Below are 18,128 nucleotides of genomic sequence, written 5' to 3'. Positions count from 1 at the left end.
TTAGGAATTCCAAATCTTAGAACTTCATTGCTGAAAGGGATCTTAGAAATCATTTTATCAATCTAGATGGCTTAAGTGATTGTGCAGGTTTACACAGCTGGGTGACAGAACTGGAATTAACAGTTGTGACCAGATCAGTCATTCTCCACGCTTTCTCCCTTAGGTGCAGTTCACCTCTCTGTTGTTTTTTGGCTACGGTTTGGGGGCTTGACCTGATTCACAAAGGAATTCTTTTCCTCTGCCAGCAAAGCAACTCACTGCTCCTCATAGACAAAAGATACAACGTAAGACAAAGGGATACAAAATAAGATTAATGAGCTAGTAGAAAGCAAAGGGTAATATAAAAATGGAATACTATGCAAAGAATGAGACAGGTATTGTAGTATTGGCAAGAAATTTTTCCAAGGTAATTAAATGAGAAAAAGGTTGGAAACTGGGTATAGCATCCTGCCATTTGTGTAAAACAAAGGTATTCTGTAAGTAAACATTTGTATACGTATACGTTTACCTATACGTTTATGAGAAACCAATGATAATGATCGCCTCTGAGAAGTTAGACAAGTTAGGTAGGCAGACTAGAATCTGCAGCTGTGTATTATTTGACCTTTTTTGGGGGTCCCTCTATGTATCATTCTTTCAAGATAACTTTAAAATACATGTGTAGACTATAAAAGTTTTTCATGAACATTAAGTGTCTTGGCATATAATTACACTGAAATTCTATTTATTCTGTAATTAGTTTAAAATTTGTCACTCATAAAGTATTTTTAAAAAGGGAAATAAAGTCAACAAGGCTTATTTTGTATCTTTCCATCCTTTTGAACAGCAGCTATGTGAACATTTGGAAAGAACCTTAGTAGGGAGTCTAGTAGGGAGTCTTTTCTCTCACCTATCTAAAGTTGCCAACAGACATCTAAGAAGTTGACCAAAAAAAAAAAAAAAAAGGAACCCACAGAAAGCTGGAATGCAGGTCTGGATGGAGTTGGAACTGTGCTGCTGTGACTCCTTCCTCCAGTGCTAAAATGCAGTGAGGAGGAACTAACGTAGATTGGCAGTCACCCACATATCCCTCATACCACCTTAAAGTCTTATTTCAAGCATGTAGTCCATGACTATTTGGGTGTTTTAAATACACCTAAGTTGTATTCTTTTTTTTTTTTAATTCCATTAAATGGGATACTAAAATGACCATCCTTAAGTGACCGCACATCTCTACCACTAAGAGCTGCTGGGTCTCTGCCTTTGTAAAGACCAACCTGAATTTACAGATAAGGTCTATTTATATATCTTATCCTTTAAAACATGTTTCTCTTAAAAGCCTTTAATGAAGTCTAACAGAATAGTTCTTTTAAGCCTTAGTCTATTACACATTTCTATACTCAAATGCTTGGGACTGTTTTGTCTGTGTCTAGATCTTTCTTACCTTTGGTAGGTGCTTAGATATTAGATGAATGAAATGAAAAACAGACCACACCATATTCTAACTAAGTCTCTTAATGACAGCAAAAGGAATACAGATACCTGAAAGGATTAGCACATAAAAGGAAAAAACTTATTTTTGAGCAATTTTTTTTTCTCCCAAGAAATTTAAAAGAAGAAATGGAAATAAAGTGAATTTTTGTGGGACAATTTAAAGGTGAGAAGAAATGTATTTTTACAAGGGAAGGTTCAAAGTTGCTCATATGAAAAAACATGGAGGGTTAATGAAAACATACATAAACCTAAACTGGCAAAGTGGAAAGAAATAGCTTCCTTCCAAGTAACAATCTGAAGTTTTAACAAATCTGGTAACATAAAGCACATCCAAACAGACTTCTCCGGATTAAATTTAATACAATTGTACATTCATGCTGTGGCGGTAACAACTTTCACATTATCTGTAGGACTTAGTTGACTCTCTTGACACAAACACAAAGGCACAGTCCAGAAGGATACACTAACATTTACAATAGTTTTAAACAAATGTAGAGAAGACAAATTTGAAGTCTTAAACTATTTGAAGATGGATCAGCTGGAATATATTTTCATTCAAGAAAAGACTTCTACTTTCAACACTCTCACTTTGCCGCAGTGGCGGTTCCAGGTGTCCAGTGAGTTATTCTTCATATCCATTGGACAGACAAATGTAAGTAAGCAGTCACATGACAAGATAGCTAAAGAACGCAGATTTTTAAATACCTCAGATTTTTTCAGTGAACTCTTCTGCAAAAAGTCCTACTTCTTCCATTTTAGTTAATCCTATAAAAATAAGTGCCTTTCCTGCCTTCCCCCCATTAGTGCATTCACTACCTTAGCTATTTAACATTAGATTCACATGAATTTAACCAAGGATTATTAAACAGTGAAAGAAGCCATCCAGGCATGGTACTTTAGGTTTAGGTAATAAAATGCTAGCTAGCATCAGGATTTGTCTCCTTGTTGGGAATTTTTGGTCTCAAAAGAAACAGGTATTTAAAGAAACTGAAGCAATATAAACTAACTTGTCCTTAAAAAAATTGAGAGATACTATTCTGTACTTTATAGAATTAAGGGTTGTTATTTTTAAGCATTTGGTGAGTAAGAATTCTTATAAGTCTGAATATTTGGAATGTATTATAGAGTCATTAAAATATAATTCTGGGAAGAAACCAAGAGATTAACATTTTAATTCTATATTTTATAAATTTAGGTCCTCTGGGTTATTAAGATATTAAGCTTCAGTGTCTTTTTTTTTTTTTTCAGTCTGAAAGCAGCAATGTTACTTCCCTGCTTAATTATTTCATGACCTGCAAAAGCTAATTATTATTAATAAAGTGTTTACCTTTTATTGTAATCACACAGCTATTAATGTTGGTTGATATTCATTAGATCTTGGTTTCTCAAAATGTATTTATCTAGGTCAAGAAAAACAAGCAGAAGGAAACCTCACCCAAATTATGTAGCAGTGTTAAGCAAATTCAGTTTTTGAGCCAAAATTAAATCATTTGTGTCTTCAAACTTTGCCTGTAACTTTTCTTATAGCAATATAATTTTGCATTTTGGCCAAAGAGAGCTGCTTTCTTTTGGCAGATAAAATCATGCTTCTGGAGAAACACTGACTTAGATCTATAGAATCTGTCTCCTTTTCAATAGAGCAGTAACAAATAAAGTGTTACACATTTATTTCACCTAAGCTGATCTCTTTCAAAAGACCAATTTGATAAAAATCTGTAGCGTTATTTTTACCCAATATACCTAATTACATTCAATTTAAAACACTTTTTCAAAAGAACTGGTTTTTGGCCAAGAGTCAAGAAATCCAAAATATCTAAAAGTTGTCAAAAATTAAGCCATAGTCCTTAAGTGTAATGATTTTAAAAACCTACTATACACTACTGCATGTTCTTGGAAATTTGGAAACAAATATATTTTGACTCCTAAGAAAAAAACTCTTGATGGCACATTAAAGAATGACTAGGAGTTGATAAAATATAAGAGGCAGGGTATAGTTAATTCTAAAATTATGGAAAACATCAGTGTGCCTTTGCTCTATTTGATGAGAAATGGGGAGTTTTGAGTGCCAAATAACTAATTACTGTTAGTGTCACCAAAATTAGTTCCAAACAGTACTCAGAAAATAAACTACTTCCAACAATAACAACTTTCATTACCTTTTCTAAGGACTATATCGTAACTTTCATTCTTAAGGATGATCCTCCTTTTAGGATCATCACAAACATCTTTTACTTTGCAAATGAATTACTTCTAACCCATTCTGAAGTAAAAACTGTTCACATTCACAAGCAAGGAATACTATTGCACATTACACTCATTTTAGGAATGTGTGCTTCCTCCCCCCGCCCCCTCCCCAAAAAAACTGACAGTGCATCTATGAATTATATCTCATTATCTGAATTTATAACACCCAAAGTGCTTTTGCTCTTCCACTGAACACATACATTAATATTCTTGTAGTCTCAAAATACTTCATGAACCCTGAAGTGATTCTCTATGGAAGGAGCTTCCTTTGCAAAATGAATTTGGCTAGTCACCTGCATACCAAAATCTCCAAGAATCTGAACAAATTTTTTGTGCTCCTTTCCAATCCAAGATCTCATTGGATCACATACTTGGTAAGGTGTTACATGGGTATGAACAATAATCCCTGTTTGTGCAAATTCTTTCAAGACTTCTGGATAAGTAACCCAAGTATTGCTTCCTCCAGAATGACCGCCATCCAGCCAGTACATTGTTCTTATGCTTTTGATAAAAGCATCTATGTTCTTGTCTTTCTTGGCTTCTTTTAATTCAAAAAGCAATTGATTCAAAACAACACAACCTTTACTGAATCCAATCAAAGTAAAAGAAGCACCATTTAGTGATGGTGGGTAAAAACTTACGGTGGACTCATCAGATTTTTCACAGGTCCTCTCTTTTTCTCCCTGGCAACCATTAGTAGTGTGAGAAGAACTGGATCTGCAATTAGATGCTCTGGAGTCCTTATTCAAATCTTTCACATTCTTCTTTGATAACAAACTGTTCTGACTTAAGTTAAAAGCATTAACTAATAACATATAAAGGTGCTTAAAAGCTCCAAAGTCAGTATTGTGTTCTGGAGCACCAAACATATTACTTTTCACAAAATTGTCATAGCAGCTGAATTTGTGCAAATGCATTCGGGAACACTTTATCACCCAAATATAACTATTGGGGAACCGGTGGGCTAAAATGGTGGCAACATTTTCTAGACTCCAGTTTTCCCACTGATAATTCTCAGGATGGCGAGTCATAATTTCATGGTAATTCTGAAAGGTAAGAAAGATGAAACAAGCATTAAATACACATTTATATAAAATTATTTCCACACAACAGTTTCCTATTTTTATTGTGGAGGAAATTGGGATGTTATATGGCCAATGGTTAATGTACTAGAAATGGAAACTATAAATCCATCATTACTTTCTGATAATAAGACTCTAAACAAATAATTTCTTCAGCTTAAACCTAAAATCCTTATAACCTGTCAAAAGACAGGTTATAAGATATAGCTAAACAGTAGAAATTTAAAAATAAAACTTACTTTAAAAGGATTATATTTGAAAATAAATTTTATTTAGTATACATACAATCTCCTATTCTTAACACATTAACTGAAAATAAAAATTGGTTTATTATTTTTTTAAGGTTTTTTTTTTTTTTTTAAATTTGAGAAGGAGAGAGAGAGAGAATGTAAGAGCATAGGGAGAGAGAAGCAGGCTCCCCAATGAGCAGGAAGCCTGACATGGAGCTTGATCCCAGGACCCTGGTTTATTAAACAGACTTTCGACCAATCCAGAACTTTAAAATACTTTCCCATTAAAGCTGCTATCTTGAACCCTCCCTTTTGGATTACTCTAACAACCTAAATACTAAGTTTGATCTTAATTTTGATATTTACAGTTGACCCTTGAAGAACATGGCTTTGAACTATGCAAATCACTTACAAGTGAGTTTTTTCCTATAAGTAATCATAATACTGTAAATGTATTTTCTCTTATGATTTTCTTAATAACATTTTTTAAAGATTTTATTTTTAAACAATCTTTGCACCCAGTGTGGGGCTTGAACCCACAGCCCTGAGATCAAGAGTCCCATGCTCCACCAAACTAAGCCAGCCAGGTGCCTGCATAATAATATTTTAAGAAAAATGTTACTTTAAGAATAAAGTATATGATACATAGAACATACAAAATATATGTTAATTGACTGTTTACATTATGAGAACGGCTTCCAGCAGACAACGGGCTATCAGGTAGTTAAGATTTGGGGGAATCAAAAGTTACATGTAGATTTTTATCTGTGTGGGAGTCAGTGCCCCTAGACCCTAAATTGTTCAAGGGTCAAAAGTGTGCAAAACTGCAATGAACATTCTAGAAAAATCTTTTTATGTATCTATGATTACATCAATAAAAATAAATTTCTGGATATGGGGCGCCTGGGTGGCTCAATCAGTTAAGTGTTGGACTCTTGATTTTGGTGCCGGTATCATCTCAGAGTCATGAGATCAAGCCCTGCATGGGCTCTGTGGTGGATGGGCAGCCTGCCTGAGATTCTCTCCCTCTGGCCCTTCCCCAGCTCTCTCTCTGTAAATAAATAACATCTTCTTAAAATAAATAAATAAAAATAAATTCCTGGAAATGGAAAAACTGGGTCAAAGAATACTCGTAATTTAAGATTAGTTACATAGACTACAACGCTATCTTCCAGAGAGGTATGTATAATTCTTATATCTTCATTCAATTTCTTATGCAAAGGATAGCTTATTCTAATTTGGACTTACCGAAGATTTGAATGACGTTATAATTTGTTTATATATTTATTAGCCGCCTGGATTTCTATTTGTGTCTGTTCATAACTTTGGACCTTTTTTATTCGGATCTTATTTATTTAGGAGCATTCTATATATATTAATAACTTTTTATATAGGTTCTAGGATATGCATATAAATTTTTTTCCTTTCTATTTATATTCACAGCAGCTATTTTTAAAAGGGGGAAAATCATTCAAATTTATTCTATGAGATTTACTGGATACCTACTGATTGGGTATGGATCAGAACAGACTACACCCCTACCCCCACAGAGCTTACGTTCTAGTACAGAGATACAAAGTAAACATTCTAGCTTACATTCTAGTACAGAGATACAAAGTAAACAGAGCAACTCTGTCCAACAGAAATATAGCATGCTCCACATAAAATTTTCAAGTAGCTACATTTTACAAAGTAAGAAGTTAACAGGTGAAACTACTCTGAATAATATGTTATTGAGCCCAATATATCAAAGTATTATAATTTAAACTTGTAACCAATGTAAAAAAAACCAATGAGAGATTATCATATTCCTTTTTCTAAGTCTTTGAAATCCTGTGTGTGTTTATACTTAAAGCACATCTCAATTTGAATGGTAAATTTTCACTGGAACTACTGGATCTGAATTTAGATTTCATAAAATTTACAGTTGAAAAAGTAGATTCACATATCCAAGTTGTTCAAATATACTTAAAAGTTTTTTAGGAACTGAACTATCAGTTTTTAGACTTAAATTTAAAGTTAAATATAATTAAAAATTGAAATCCTTGATTAGACTAGCATTTCAAGTGATCGTTAGCCACAAGTGGCTAACAGACAGCACGAAATATTAAGATGGCAATTAATGCAATGGAGACATTTTAACAATGCTTATTCTTCCAATCCATGAGCATGGAATGCTTTTCCATCTTTTTGTGTCTTCTTCAATTTCTTTCATGAATGTTCTGTAGTTCCTTGAGTACAGATCTTTTACCTCTTTGGTTAGGTTTATTCCCAGGTATCTATGGTTCTTGGTGCTATAGTAAATGGAATCGATTCTCTAATTTCCCTTTCTATATTTTTACAGTTAGTGTATAAGAAAGCAAGTGATTTCTGTACACTGATTTTATATTCTACCACATTACTGAATTGCTATATGAGTTCCAGTAGTTTGGGGGTGGAGTCTTTTGGGTTTTCCATATAAAGTATCATGTCATCTGCTAAGAGAGAGTTTGTTAAAATGTCTATATTGCCTAGAGCAATCTATACTTTCAATGCCACCCCAGTCAAAATTCCACCAGCATTTTTCTAAGAGCTGGAACAAACAATCCTAAAATTTGTATAGAACCAGAAGAGACCCCGAACTGCTAAGGAAATGTTGAAAAAGAAAAACAAAACTGGGGGCATCACATTGCCTGATTTCAAGCTTTAATACAAAGCTGTGATCACCAAGACAGCATGGTACCTGCTCAAAAACAGACACACAGACCTGTAGAACAGAGTAGAGAGCCCAGATATGGACCCTCAACTCTATGGTCAACTAATCTTCAACAAAGCAGGAAAAAATATACAGTGGGAAAAAGAGAGTCTCTTCAATAATGGTGCTGGGAAAACTGGACAACTAGGAGAATGAAACTCAACCCATTCTCTTACACCATAACAAAGATAAACTTGAAATGGATAAAAGACCTCAACGTGAGGCAGGAATCTATCAAAGTCTTAGAGGAGAACATAGGCAATAACCTCCTCCACATTGGCCACGGCAACTTCTTTCAAGACATGTCTCCAAAGGCAAAGGAAACAAAAGAGAAAATGAACTTTTGGGACTTCAAGACCAAAAGCTTCTGCACAGCAAAGGAAACAGTCAACAAAGAAGCAACCCATGGAATGGGAGCAGATATTGGCAAATGACACTACAGACAAAGGGCTGATATCCAAGATCTATAAAGAACTCCTCAAACTCAACACACACAAGATATAATCATGTCAAAAAATGGGCAGAAGACATGAACAGACACTTCTCCAAAAAAGACATACAAATGGCTAACAGACACATGAAAAAATGTTCATCATCATTAGCAATCAGGGAGATTCAAATCAAAACCACATTGAGGGCACCTGGGTGGCTCAGTGGGCTAAGCCTCTGCCTTCAGCTCAGGTCATGGTCTCAGGGTCCTGGGATCGAGGCCCACATCGGGCTCTCTGCTCAGCTGGGAACCTGCTTAACCCCCCACCCCTCAACCTGCCTCTCTGCTTACTTGTGATCTCTCTCTCTGTCAAATAAATAAATTAAATCTTAAAAAAAAAACAAAAACACATTGAGATACCACCTTACACCAGTTAGAATGGCCAAAATCAACAAGACAGTAAATAGTAAATGTTGGAGAGGATGTAGAGAAAGGGGAACCTTCTTACACTGTTGGTGGGAATGCAAGTTGGTATAGCCACTTTAGAAAACAGTGTGGAGATTCCTCAAGAAATTAAAAATAGAGCTACCCTATGACCCTGCAATTGCACTACTGGGTATTTACCCCAAGGATACAGATGTAGTGAAAAGAAGGGCCATCCATACCCCAATTTTCATAGCAGCAATGGCCACAGTCACCAAACTGTGGAAAGAGCCAAGATGCCCTTCAATAGACGAATGGATAAAGAAGATATGGTCCATATATACAATGGAGTATTATGCCTCCATCAGAAAGGATGAATACCCAACTTTTGTATCAACATGGATGGGACTGGAGGAGATTATGCTGAGTGAAATAAGTCAATTAGAAAGTCAATTATCATATGGTTTCACTTACTTGTGGAGCATAAGGAATAACCTGAAGGACATAAGGGAGATGGAGAGAAGTGAGTTGGGGGAAATTGGAGGGGGAGACAAACCATGAGAGACTGTGGACTCTGAGAAACAAACTGAGGGTTTTGTGGTGGGGGAAGGGTAAGCCTGGTGGTGGACATTAAGGAGGGTCCGTATTGCATGGAGCAACAGATGTGGTGCATGAACAATGAATCTTGGAACACCGAAAAAAAATAAAATAAAAGTAAATAAATAAATGCAATGGAGTATAATTTTTTTTAAAGCAGGGCAAAAGAGATACAAGATTTTGGAGAGGATAGAAGATTATATGAAACCCAGGGTGGTCTCCAATAATACCATAGCTGAGAAGTACCTGAAGGAACCAAGCAAGTCAGTCATGCTATTTCAGGCATAAGGAACCACAAGGCCCTGAAGCAGAAGCATGTCTGGGACAGCCAAGATACAGCAGTGAGACTGGAGTAGCTCCTGAGGTATGAACAAAAATAAAGTGGGGGCACCCGGGTGGCTCAGTCTGTTAGGCATCCCTGCAGCTCAGGTCATGGAGCCTGGCCATCAGGCTCTCTGCTCAGCGGGGAGCTTGTTTTTCCCTCTCCCTCTGCCTGCCTCCACTGCTTGTGCCTGTGCACTCTTTCTCTCTGTGTGTGTCAAATAAAGAAAATCAAAAAAAAAAAAAAAAAAAAAAAAGTAATCACCAAGGCCAGAGAGTTTGTTGGGGAGAGGGGGAGGTGTGAGGACTTTGGCCTTTGCTCAGAGCACAGGGCTGATTTAATTTGTTTTGAAAGATTACTCTTGCTCCTATGTTGAAGGGTCAGGAGCCGAAACAGGAAGACCAGTAGAAGGTTCCTGAAGTATAATCCTGACGAGAAAAGTCAGCTTGAACAAGAGTGGTAGTAGAAATTAAAGTGGTAAGAAGTGGTCAGACTCTGACTATATTTTGAAAGTAGAGTCAGCAGCATTTGCTGATTGACTGGATATAGGGTATGAGAGAAAGAGAAACAGAGTTGTGATTTTCCTTTATTTCTAACAGCCATATACTATCTATGTTGAACAATTTTACATGTACTTCTCTTTTGACCTAGTGATTCCACTTCTAGGAATTTATCTCAGTGATATACTTGCACATATGCATAAATAAATAAGCATGTATAAGGTTATTTCTGTTTCAGAAGAATGAAGCAGGTCTACAAGTACTCATATGCATTGTAAAATAAGGGCTAAAAAAACCCTGTAAGCTATGTGTTTAAAAAAAAAAAAAGAAAGAAAAAAAAAAAGTTTGTAGGGCACCGTGGTGGATCAGTCGGTTGAGGGTCCGTGTCTTGATTCCACTAAGGTCATGATTTCAGGTCCTGAGATCAGCTCCAAGTCAGGCTCCACCTTTTCTGTACCACATCCCCTGAGTGGGCACGCTTGCGTGTGCACTCTCACTCTCTCAAATAAAGAAATAAAGAAATAAATCTTAAAAAAAAAAGTTTGCATCAGCACAGAATGTCTGTGGAAGAACACATAAATCAGCAACAGTGGTAGCCTTGGGAAAGAGAAATGGGAGACAGGAGAGACTGGAATGAAAAGGTTATACTTTTCAATGTATAACCTTAAATAAACTTAATTTTTAATAATACACATATTTTTCTATTAAAAATCTTAAAACTAATGAAAGTAATACTAACTACAAAACTAGTTTATATACAAAGGTATAAGGAAGACAGAAAAGCCATCCATAAAACCATCAATTAGAAATAATCATTATTAAAATTTGAGTCTAGCATTCCAGTTTTCTTCAGTATACACACACATTTGTAAATATGTATTTAAGACAGCATTCTTACTTCTCCCTCAACAAGCTTATACATAGTTTTCACTTAATAATATATTACAGGCTTGGTTCCAAATCAATCAATATAGATATGTATAATTTTTAGACTTCCCATCAAAAAGATTAATATCAATTTCCAATCTCACTGGAAGTATACAAGAATTTACCCACATTACCCACACTGGCTATTAGCATTAATTTTTTAAAAATCTTCACTACTATGATAAAATACTTTACTTCTGATTTAATTTGCATGTTTTGATTCCTAAGCTGGTTGTTTATTGGCAATTTTCTTTTTTTTTCTTTTATTCATCCTCTGTTCATATCCTTTAAAATTTTCCCAGTTAGATGTTCAAGTCCTTCTTTTTTTTTTTTTTTTTTTTTTTAGATTTTATTTATTTATTTGACAGAGAGAAATCACAAGTAGGCAGAGAGGCAGGCAGAGAGAGAGGAGGAAGCCCAGGCTCCCCGCTGAGCAGAAAGCCCGATGTGGGGCTTGAACCCAGGACCTGGGATCATGACCTGAGCCGAAGGCAGCGGCTTAACCCACTGAGCCACCCAGGCGCCCCTCAAGTCCTTCTTAATAGTTCATAATCTCATTAATATTAACAGTTTGTCATATATGTTAAAAAAATACTTACTCCCAGAAGGCTATCATTTAACTTTTTATGGATTCTGCTACTGCCCTTTGCACATTCATATTTGTGATATAAAATCAAAACAGGAGCTTAGATCTCAAAGGGCTCATCTAAATCCTTCTTATAGCTAAGGAGACTGAGGTGCTAGAAACTGAATAGTTACTTCTATTATAGTTATTTAGTTAATGAGCCAAAATGAACTCAAGAGTCTACAATTCTCAGTTTAGCCTCTACCACATAGGAGGTAATCTAAAAACTTGATATTTTCTTTGATTAGCCCCAGGTTACATGATCAGAGGGGAAAAATATTTATACTAAGGAACTGTGTGCACTAAAATATAAAAATAGTACTGTCACTGTTGTATCAAAACCCAGATCTCAAAACAGTGGATAAATACTCCCATATTCTAAAAAGAAACACAGGACATCCCCTAGGACTCACTAACAGCTGGCCAAAACTGTTTCTGGAACTCTGGCTATTACCCAGGGCCACTCTACAGAAGAGGGTAAGACGATAGAAAGAGAGTATTTCCATTTGAGAATTTTCATCCCAATTGGGAATGTAATGTACTTATTTGCCTTGTAGTGCGGAATGCTTGGGGCGGGGGGGGTGGTATGATGCTTCTCAACACCAGTGAGGCAAGTGGCCAAAGAATCTCTTGGAGAGATTAAGGGGTGCTTATTCACAGGAAGATGCTTGCTGACCTGCAAAAAGTTACAGGCCCACCCCATACTGCTTCTAAAGTAAGGCTACAAAAGATTCTTAGGAAAACTGGACGTGCATGTGTCTCCAACAGTTTGGAAACATTCGTGATTAAGTTTCAAGCTAGGTGGAATAGTCTTATAGCAGAGCAAGGATAACTATATTGGATATGAGCTGTACTTCCACCGAAAAAAGGAGGGAGGGGGCACCTCTGCTGAGCATACAGTAGACATCCCAAGTAAGCAAGCTAGAAGGACTATAACAGGATGCAGCCTAAGAAGGCTGTCTGACAAGAGCACAGGAAGCCCCGGGGCACAAGATCAAGTGTGAAATAATAGAATACATATATTTTCATCTGCTCCTGTTCCTGGCACAGAGCTCCTAAAACCCTTGGAATTTCCTGGGTGACAGGAACATCTTTGTTCTAATGAGGTAACTCTTGGTGGGCTCCTGGATAGGAACTGGTCAACCAGAAAGACCAAGACATGATTAGAAGTTTGAAACTTTCTGTCCCACTCTCCATTCTCCAAAGAGGGACTGGAAATGGAAGTTAATGATTGACTGTGACTATGCAATGAAGCCTCCATAAAAAATCCGCAAAGTATGGGTTCTACTAACTTCTAGGTTGGTGAACACACGGAGGTGCTAGGAGAGTGGTGTGCGGAGAGCGAGCTTTGGAAGGTCCATACCCCTTCCCACATACCGTATGCATCTCCTCTTCCATCTAGATATTCATCTGTATTCTTTATCACATCCTTTCATAGAGAGTGGGTAAATAGTAAACACACTGTTTCCCTAAGTTCTATGAGTCACTCTTGCAGATTAACTGAACCCAAGGAGGGCATCATGGCAATCCCAATTTATAGCCAGTCAGCAGCAGCACAGATGACAACCTGGGACTTGCGAATGGCATCTGAAGTGGGGGGCAGTCTTGTGGGACTGAGCTCTTAACTTGTGAAATGTGACAAAAACCACAGGTAGATACTGTCAGAATTAAGTACTGGGATACCCAGCTGGTGTCGCGGAGCATTACCTGGTATGGGGAAAAACCCACATATTAGGTTTCAGGAGTGTTATGAGTGTGGCAGTAGTGTGAGTAGTAAAGGCATGACACAGGAGAAGTGAGTCTTTACTCACCAGGACATACACTTAGGGCACAATCATCTATATACCCTAGCCTTTAGGAAAACAAAAATTTTTTAAAAGTAAAACTGGAAATGACCCAAATATTCACCAAGTGCTAAATGAGTAAACAAACTGTATATCCATACATAGAAAACTACTTAGCAATAAAAAGGAACATATTATTGATACAGGCAACAGTAAGAATGAATTTCAAAGCATTATATACTAGTGAAAGAAGCCAGACACAAGACCACATACTAGGATTCCAAATTCATGAAAATCTAGAAAAGGTAAAACTATAGTGAAAAAAAGGTCACTGGTTGCCTGGGGCTGAGAAAAAAGACAAAAGTGGGGCACAAGGGTCCTGTTTAGGGTGATGGAGATGTTGTATAAGATCACTGTGGCATTGGTTACATAATTAAAACATCTGTCAAAATTCATCAAAGTGTAAGTTTATACTTTAAAAAAGAGAGATAAGGGACGCCTGGGTGGCTCAGTTGGTTGGACGACTGCCTTCGGCTCAGGTCATGATCCCGGAATCCCAGGATCGAGTCCCACATCGGGCTCCCAGCTCCATGGGGAGTCTGCTTCTCCCTCTGACCTTCTCCTAGCTCATGCTCTCTCTCACTGTCTCTCTCTCAAATAAATAAATAAAATCTTTAAAAAAAAAATAAAAATAAAAAAAATTAAAAAGAGAGATAAGTATAACTTTATATCCTGAGGCTTTTATTTAAAAGCAAGATAACTCGAGAAAATTGGAAAGCACCTATTTAAAAAAATCCTGACTCCCCTCCTCCAAAATCATTACTGATGGATTAAAAAAATCAAAGTACTTTAAGAAATATGAATTACTATGTTCTCAGCTCATCTGTTAACTCAAATGAAAAAATAATAAGTACAGAATAAAAAAGGACACACAACAAGAAAAAAATGATTGCAAAAGGAACATCAAGAAAGCAATGGTAAGGGGTGCCTGGGTGGCTCAGTGGGTTAAAGCCTCTGCCTCCGGCTCAGGTCATGATCCCAGGGTCCTGGGATCGAGCCCTGCCTTGGTCTCTCTGCTCAGTGGGGAGCCAGTCTCCCCCCCCCACCCCGCCGCCTGCCTCTCTGCCTACTTGTCATCTCTGTCTGCCAAATAAATAAATAAAATCTTAAAAAAAAAAAAAGAGAAAGCAATGGTAATTAAAATTTAAAATGACAGACAACTAGATCTAACTGATACCAAATAATAAACTGGTGTTAACGTGAGGTAAATCTTCTAATGGTACCCTACAAAGTTCTGTTGGCCCACTTCTGTTCAGTATTTCTCCAAATTAAGAATAAAGATACACAAAGTATACTTATTTACTCTACATATGATATAACCAGAATAATGGTTCTATAAAAGATTTGATACACTAATAAGACGAGCTGTATTTAACAGTAAATTTCACAAGGATGAACACGAAGATCATAAATATCAAGTACAAAGATATAAATGAGGAAATGTGAGCCCAAAGCATTTCATACAATAGCCAAAATTTATCAAGCACTTTGAGCACTGCTCAAAGCAACTTACATATATTCATTCATTCATTCAACAAGTTACATATTGAACACCTACTACATGCCATTCACTGGCATGTATCTATTCACACAGATGTATTAGTGAAAAAAACAGACATGAAGCTTATACTGTAGTGCTGGAAGACAGACAAAAACTAAAATGACTAATACAGTAAATGAAATGGGTAAAAATAAAAGAGAAAAGCTGACAGGGATCCTGTGGATACATCTGATTACTAAATAGGGTGGTCAGAAAAGGCCTCACTGTGAATGCAACTTTTGAACAGACTCAAAACAGGTGAGGTAATGAATCCTATAGATATCTGCAGGAAGATTTTCGGGGCAGTATGTGCAAAGCTTCTGAGGTAAAGTGTATCTACCATGAAAAATATGAATACCGCTGCTAGGGCAGAGTAAAACAGAAAAAGGAGACAGAAAAGCAACAGAGTGGGAAAAGGTGAAGACAGTGAAGAGCCCTTCAAAACATCAAGATTCTCTGGTTTTTACTCTGAGTGATTTGGGAAGCTACTGCAGAGTTTTGAGCAGTGGTGTGGCATAACTGGACTTAACTTTTAAACTGACTCATCTGATCACTTCCAGAAAGATTTAGAAGGGGAAGCAACTTTATTTTTTGATGGAGGTATGAGGTGTGAAAGAGAGGTTACTAACAGATAACTTCAAGATTTCTAACTTCAGCAACTAAAAAAGAATTTCCATTAACTGAGATGAGGAAGACTGAAGGAAGAACAGATTTAAAAGCAAAGATCCAGAGATTTTAGTTTGAGATATCTATTAACTATCCAAAAGGAAATATTGTGCATGCAATAGGTTAAGCCTAAGGTTCCAGGAACCTACATAGGCTAGATACACAAATGCTGAAGGTCATCGGAGTACAGGTAGAATGTAAAATTACAAGACTCAAAGAGATCACTAAGGGAGTAAAGGCAGAAGAGAAAAGTCCACAAACTGAGCACTAGGGTAGCCCAATAAAAAAGGTGATCAGAAAGATGAGAAGGAACTGTCACTCATCAGGTGTTCACATATTTAGTCCTCACTGATATTCTATAAATTATTATTCCTATTTTATAGTTGAGGTAGCCGCAATTGGCCGGAGAATTCATAGCTAAAAAGTGCAGAATCAGGGTTCAACCCTAGGCAATCTGGCCAAAGCCTTCTGATGCATTATCTTTAAAGGACCTGGGTTTTTAAAGCACTTCATACTCTGCACAAAACACTCTATCACTGTCCAAAAAGCTAATGGAATCTCAGGCTACATAAGGAAATGGATGATGTCAAAACAAAAGGAGATATGACTCTAAGTATATTTAGACTTTTTAGACCTGCATTGTATTCTGGTTGTCACACTTTATAAACATTTAGTAGGTGCTCAATAAAGGTTAGTTACCATTACTATCATCACCATCATCATCATCATTACAGATGCACACCCGAGCTATTCCTCAGATCTCTGCAAGTGGCCATGAGTAATGTCATCCTGTTTTCCCACACTGAGCAACAGAGCATTAACTGAGTAAGTACCTTCTCTCAAATCCAAATACTAGTTTTTTCATAGTTGTTATCAGCCATCAGCCCAGTTAATTATTTTAAGAACAAGAGAAAAAAACTACATATCTCTTAATCAACATTGGACACAGGGCACAAAGTTTGTAACTGTATCATTTTTAAGCAACAATTTCAAAAACAATAAACTAATACTGTTTCACGGTATAAGAAACACATCTAGCCACATTTGAGCTTTCCCTGTCCACACCAGCACTACTCAACAAAACTTTCCGTGATGATCCAAATGTTCTGTGAAAATGCTCTGTATCTGCGCCGTCCATTAGGGCACACACAGACCTCAGATGCTCCTAAGCACTTGAAATGCTGCTAGTACAACTGACGAACTGGATTTTTAAATTTCATTTAAATAGCCACATATAACTAATGGCTAACATATAAGGCAACAGAGTTCTGGATTAAGATCTAAATTAAGACCCAGCTTTGCAGGACAATACATCCACGAATATTTGAAGATATAAAATTAATAATAAAGATAAAATCACATACAAAAGTACAGAATTTAGGTGAGCACAAAACACTGACATGCTTAGCAATTAATGACCCTTTTCTTCCACCCACCCCTTTGCCTTTTCTAGGGTTACTAAAAAGTGTCATCCTTATAATTTTTTTTTTTTTTTTTTTTTTTTTTTTTTTACTTGTTTGCTTTTTAGTTACTGCCAGCGTTTTCGGAACACTGCGTGCTAATCTGAGAGCCATCCCGTCTCCTAACACACATGTACGCGCGCGCACCTCGGAGAAACCAAGTTGAAGAATGAACACACATGATGTGCCTGCCTCATTCGTTCGGTCTCAAAATCACCCCCACCCCCGCCCAAGCCCGGACGAACAGCTGGCTCTTCCGAGGTCGGTCGTAACCCTCCAAGGACACCTTCCCTCCCGGGCTGCAAAAGCAGAGGGTCAGGGGCGTGGCAGGGGCGGTTTTGGATTTCGTGGAGTAACTCAAGAGCCACGCTGTGAGCGCATGTGTGGGTGTGTTCAGGGGAGGCGAGGAACCCGGCACTAGTGCAAGGGAGAAACTGAGGGAATTCGCATATGCACACGGGGAGGGAACAGGTGTCCAGGCAGGCCCCAGGTTACCTGCACATCCCCGGGGAAATAGAGTACGTGATGCTGGGGCGCTGGCTGCGGCTCCTCCTTCGCCCGCTCCCCAGACAGGGCGCGCCGTTCCGGTCCCTCCCCCGCCGTCTCCGCCGCCAGCAGGAGCAACTCGTTGCTGCGCTGCGGGTCAGCTCCCGGCACCGTGGACAGCTGCAGGCACTGAGGCCGGCGCCCCTCCGCCGAGGAGGAGCACCGCGCGCCGCCACCGCCGCCCAGGTTCATGGTTTCGGCCTGCGAACGGGACGCGGCGATTCCGAGGCTGAGCTGCGGCAGGAGGAGCAGCAGCGGCGCCGGCGACCGCAGGAGCCTGAACTCCCACATGGGTCGCTGCCGCGAGAGCGGTTCAGGGGCGGGGGGAGGTCCCGAAGGAGGGACTTGGGCAGGCCGCCCAACGGTCCGCGGGAGCGGCCAGGGCGGGACGCGGCGCCGGGGCGACGACGGCGTCAGAGGCCGGCGTCCGCGCGCAGCGTGCGTAAGGGAGGGAGGGATGTACGAGAAATTGGACTCGGCTCCAG

The 18,128-nt window shown here is 38.1% G+C and overlaps 1 protein-coding gene across 1 annotated transcript; it reads right to left on the bottom strand.

Annotated features, from left to right (window-relative positions):
* Positions 1–614: 614 nt before the first annotated feature.
* On the bottom strand, positions 615–18,071 carry C3H2orf69 (chromosome 3 C2orf69 homolog). Its single transcript, XM_047720681.1, has 2 exons — positions 17,593–18,071; positions 615–4,763 (listed from the first exon to the last, which is right to left on the bottom strand). Exons 1-2 carry the CDS (start codon positions 17,932–17,934, stop codon positions 3,936–3,938), a joined length of 1,170 nt encoding a protein of 389 aa, XP_047576637.1. The 5' UTR covers positions 17,935–18,071; the 3' UTR covers positions 615–3,935.
* Positions 18,072–18,128: the final 57 nt, after the last annotated feature.

This window comes from Lutra lutra, chromosome 3, assembly GCF_902655055.1.
Source record: "Lutra lutra chromosome 3, mLutLut1.2, whole genome shotgun sequence".
NCBI lineage: Eukaryota > Metazoa > Chordata > Mammalia > Carnivora > Mustelidae > Lutra > Lutra lutra.
The sequence above is the reverse complement of the archived record's forward strand: the minus strand, read 5'-3'. Positions and strand labels throughout refer to the sequence as shown.

Bases quoted from the DNA above. Each gene is read 5' to 3' on its own strand.
- C3H2orf69 (XM_047720681.1), bottom strand. From the start codon at position 17,934: ATGTGGGAGTTCAGGCTCCTGCGGTCGCCGGCGCCGCTGCTGCTCCTC. The intron at 4,764-17,592 runs GTAACCTGGGGC...CTTACCTTTCAG, and splicing joins ATTTCCCCGGGGATGTGCAG to AATTACCATGAAATTATGAC.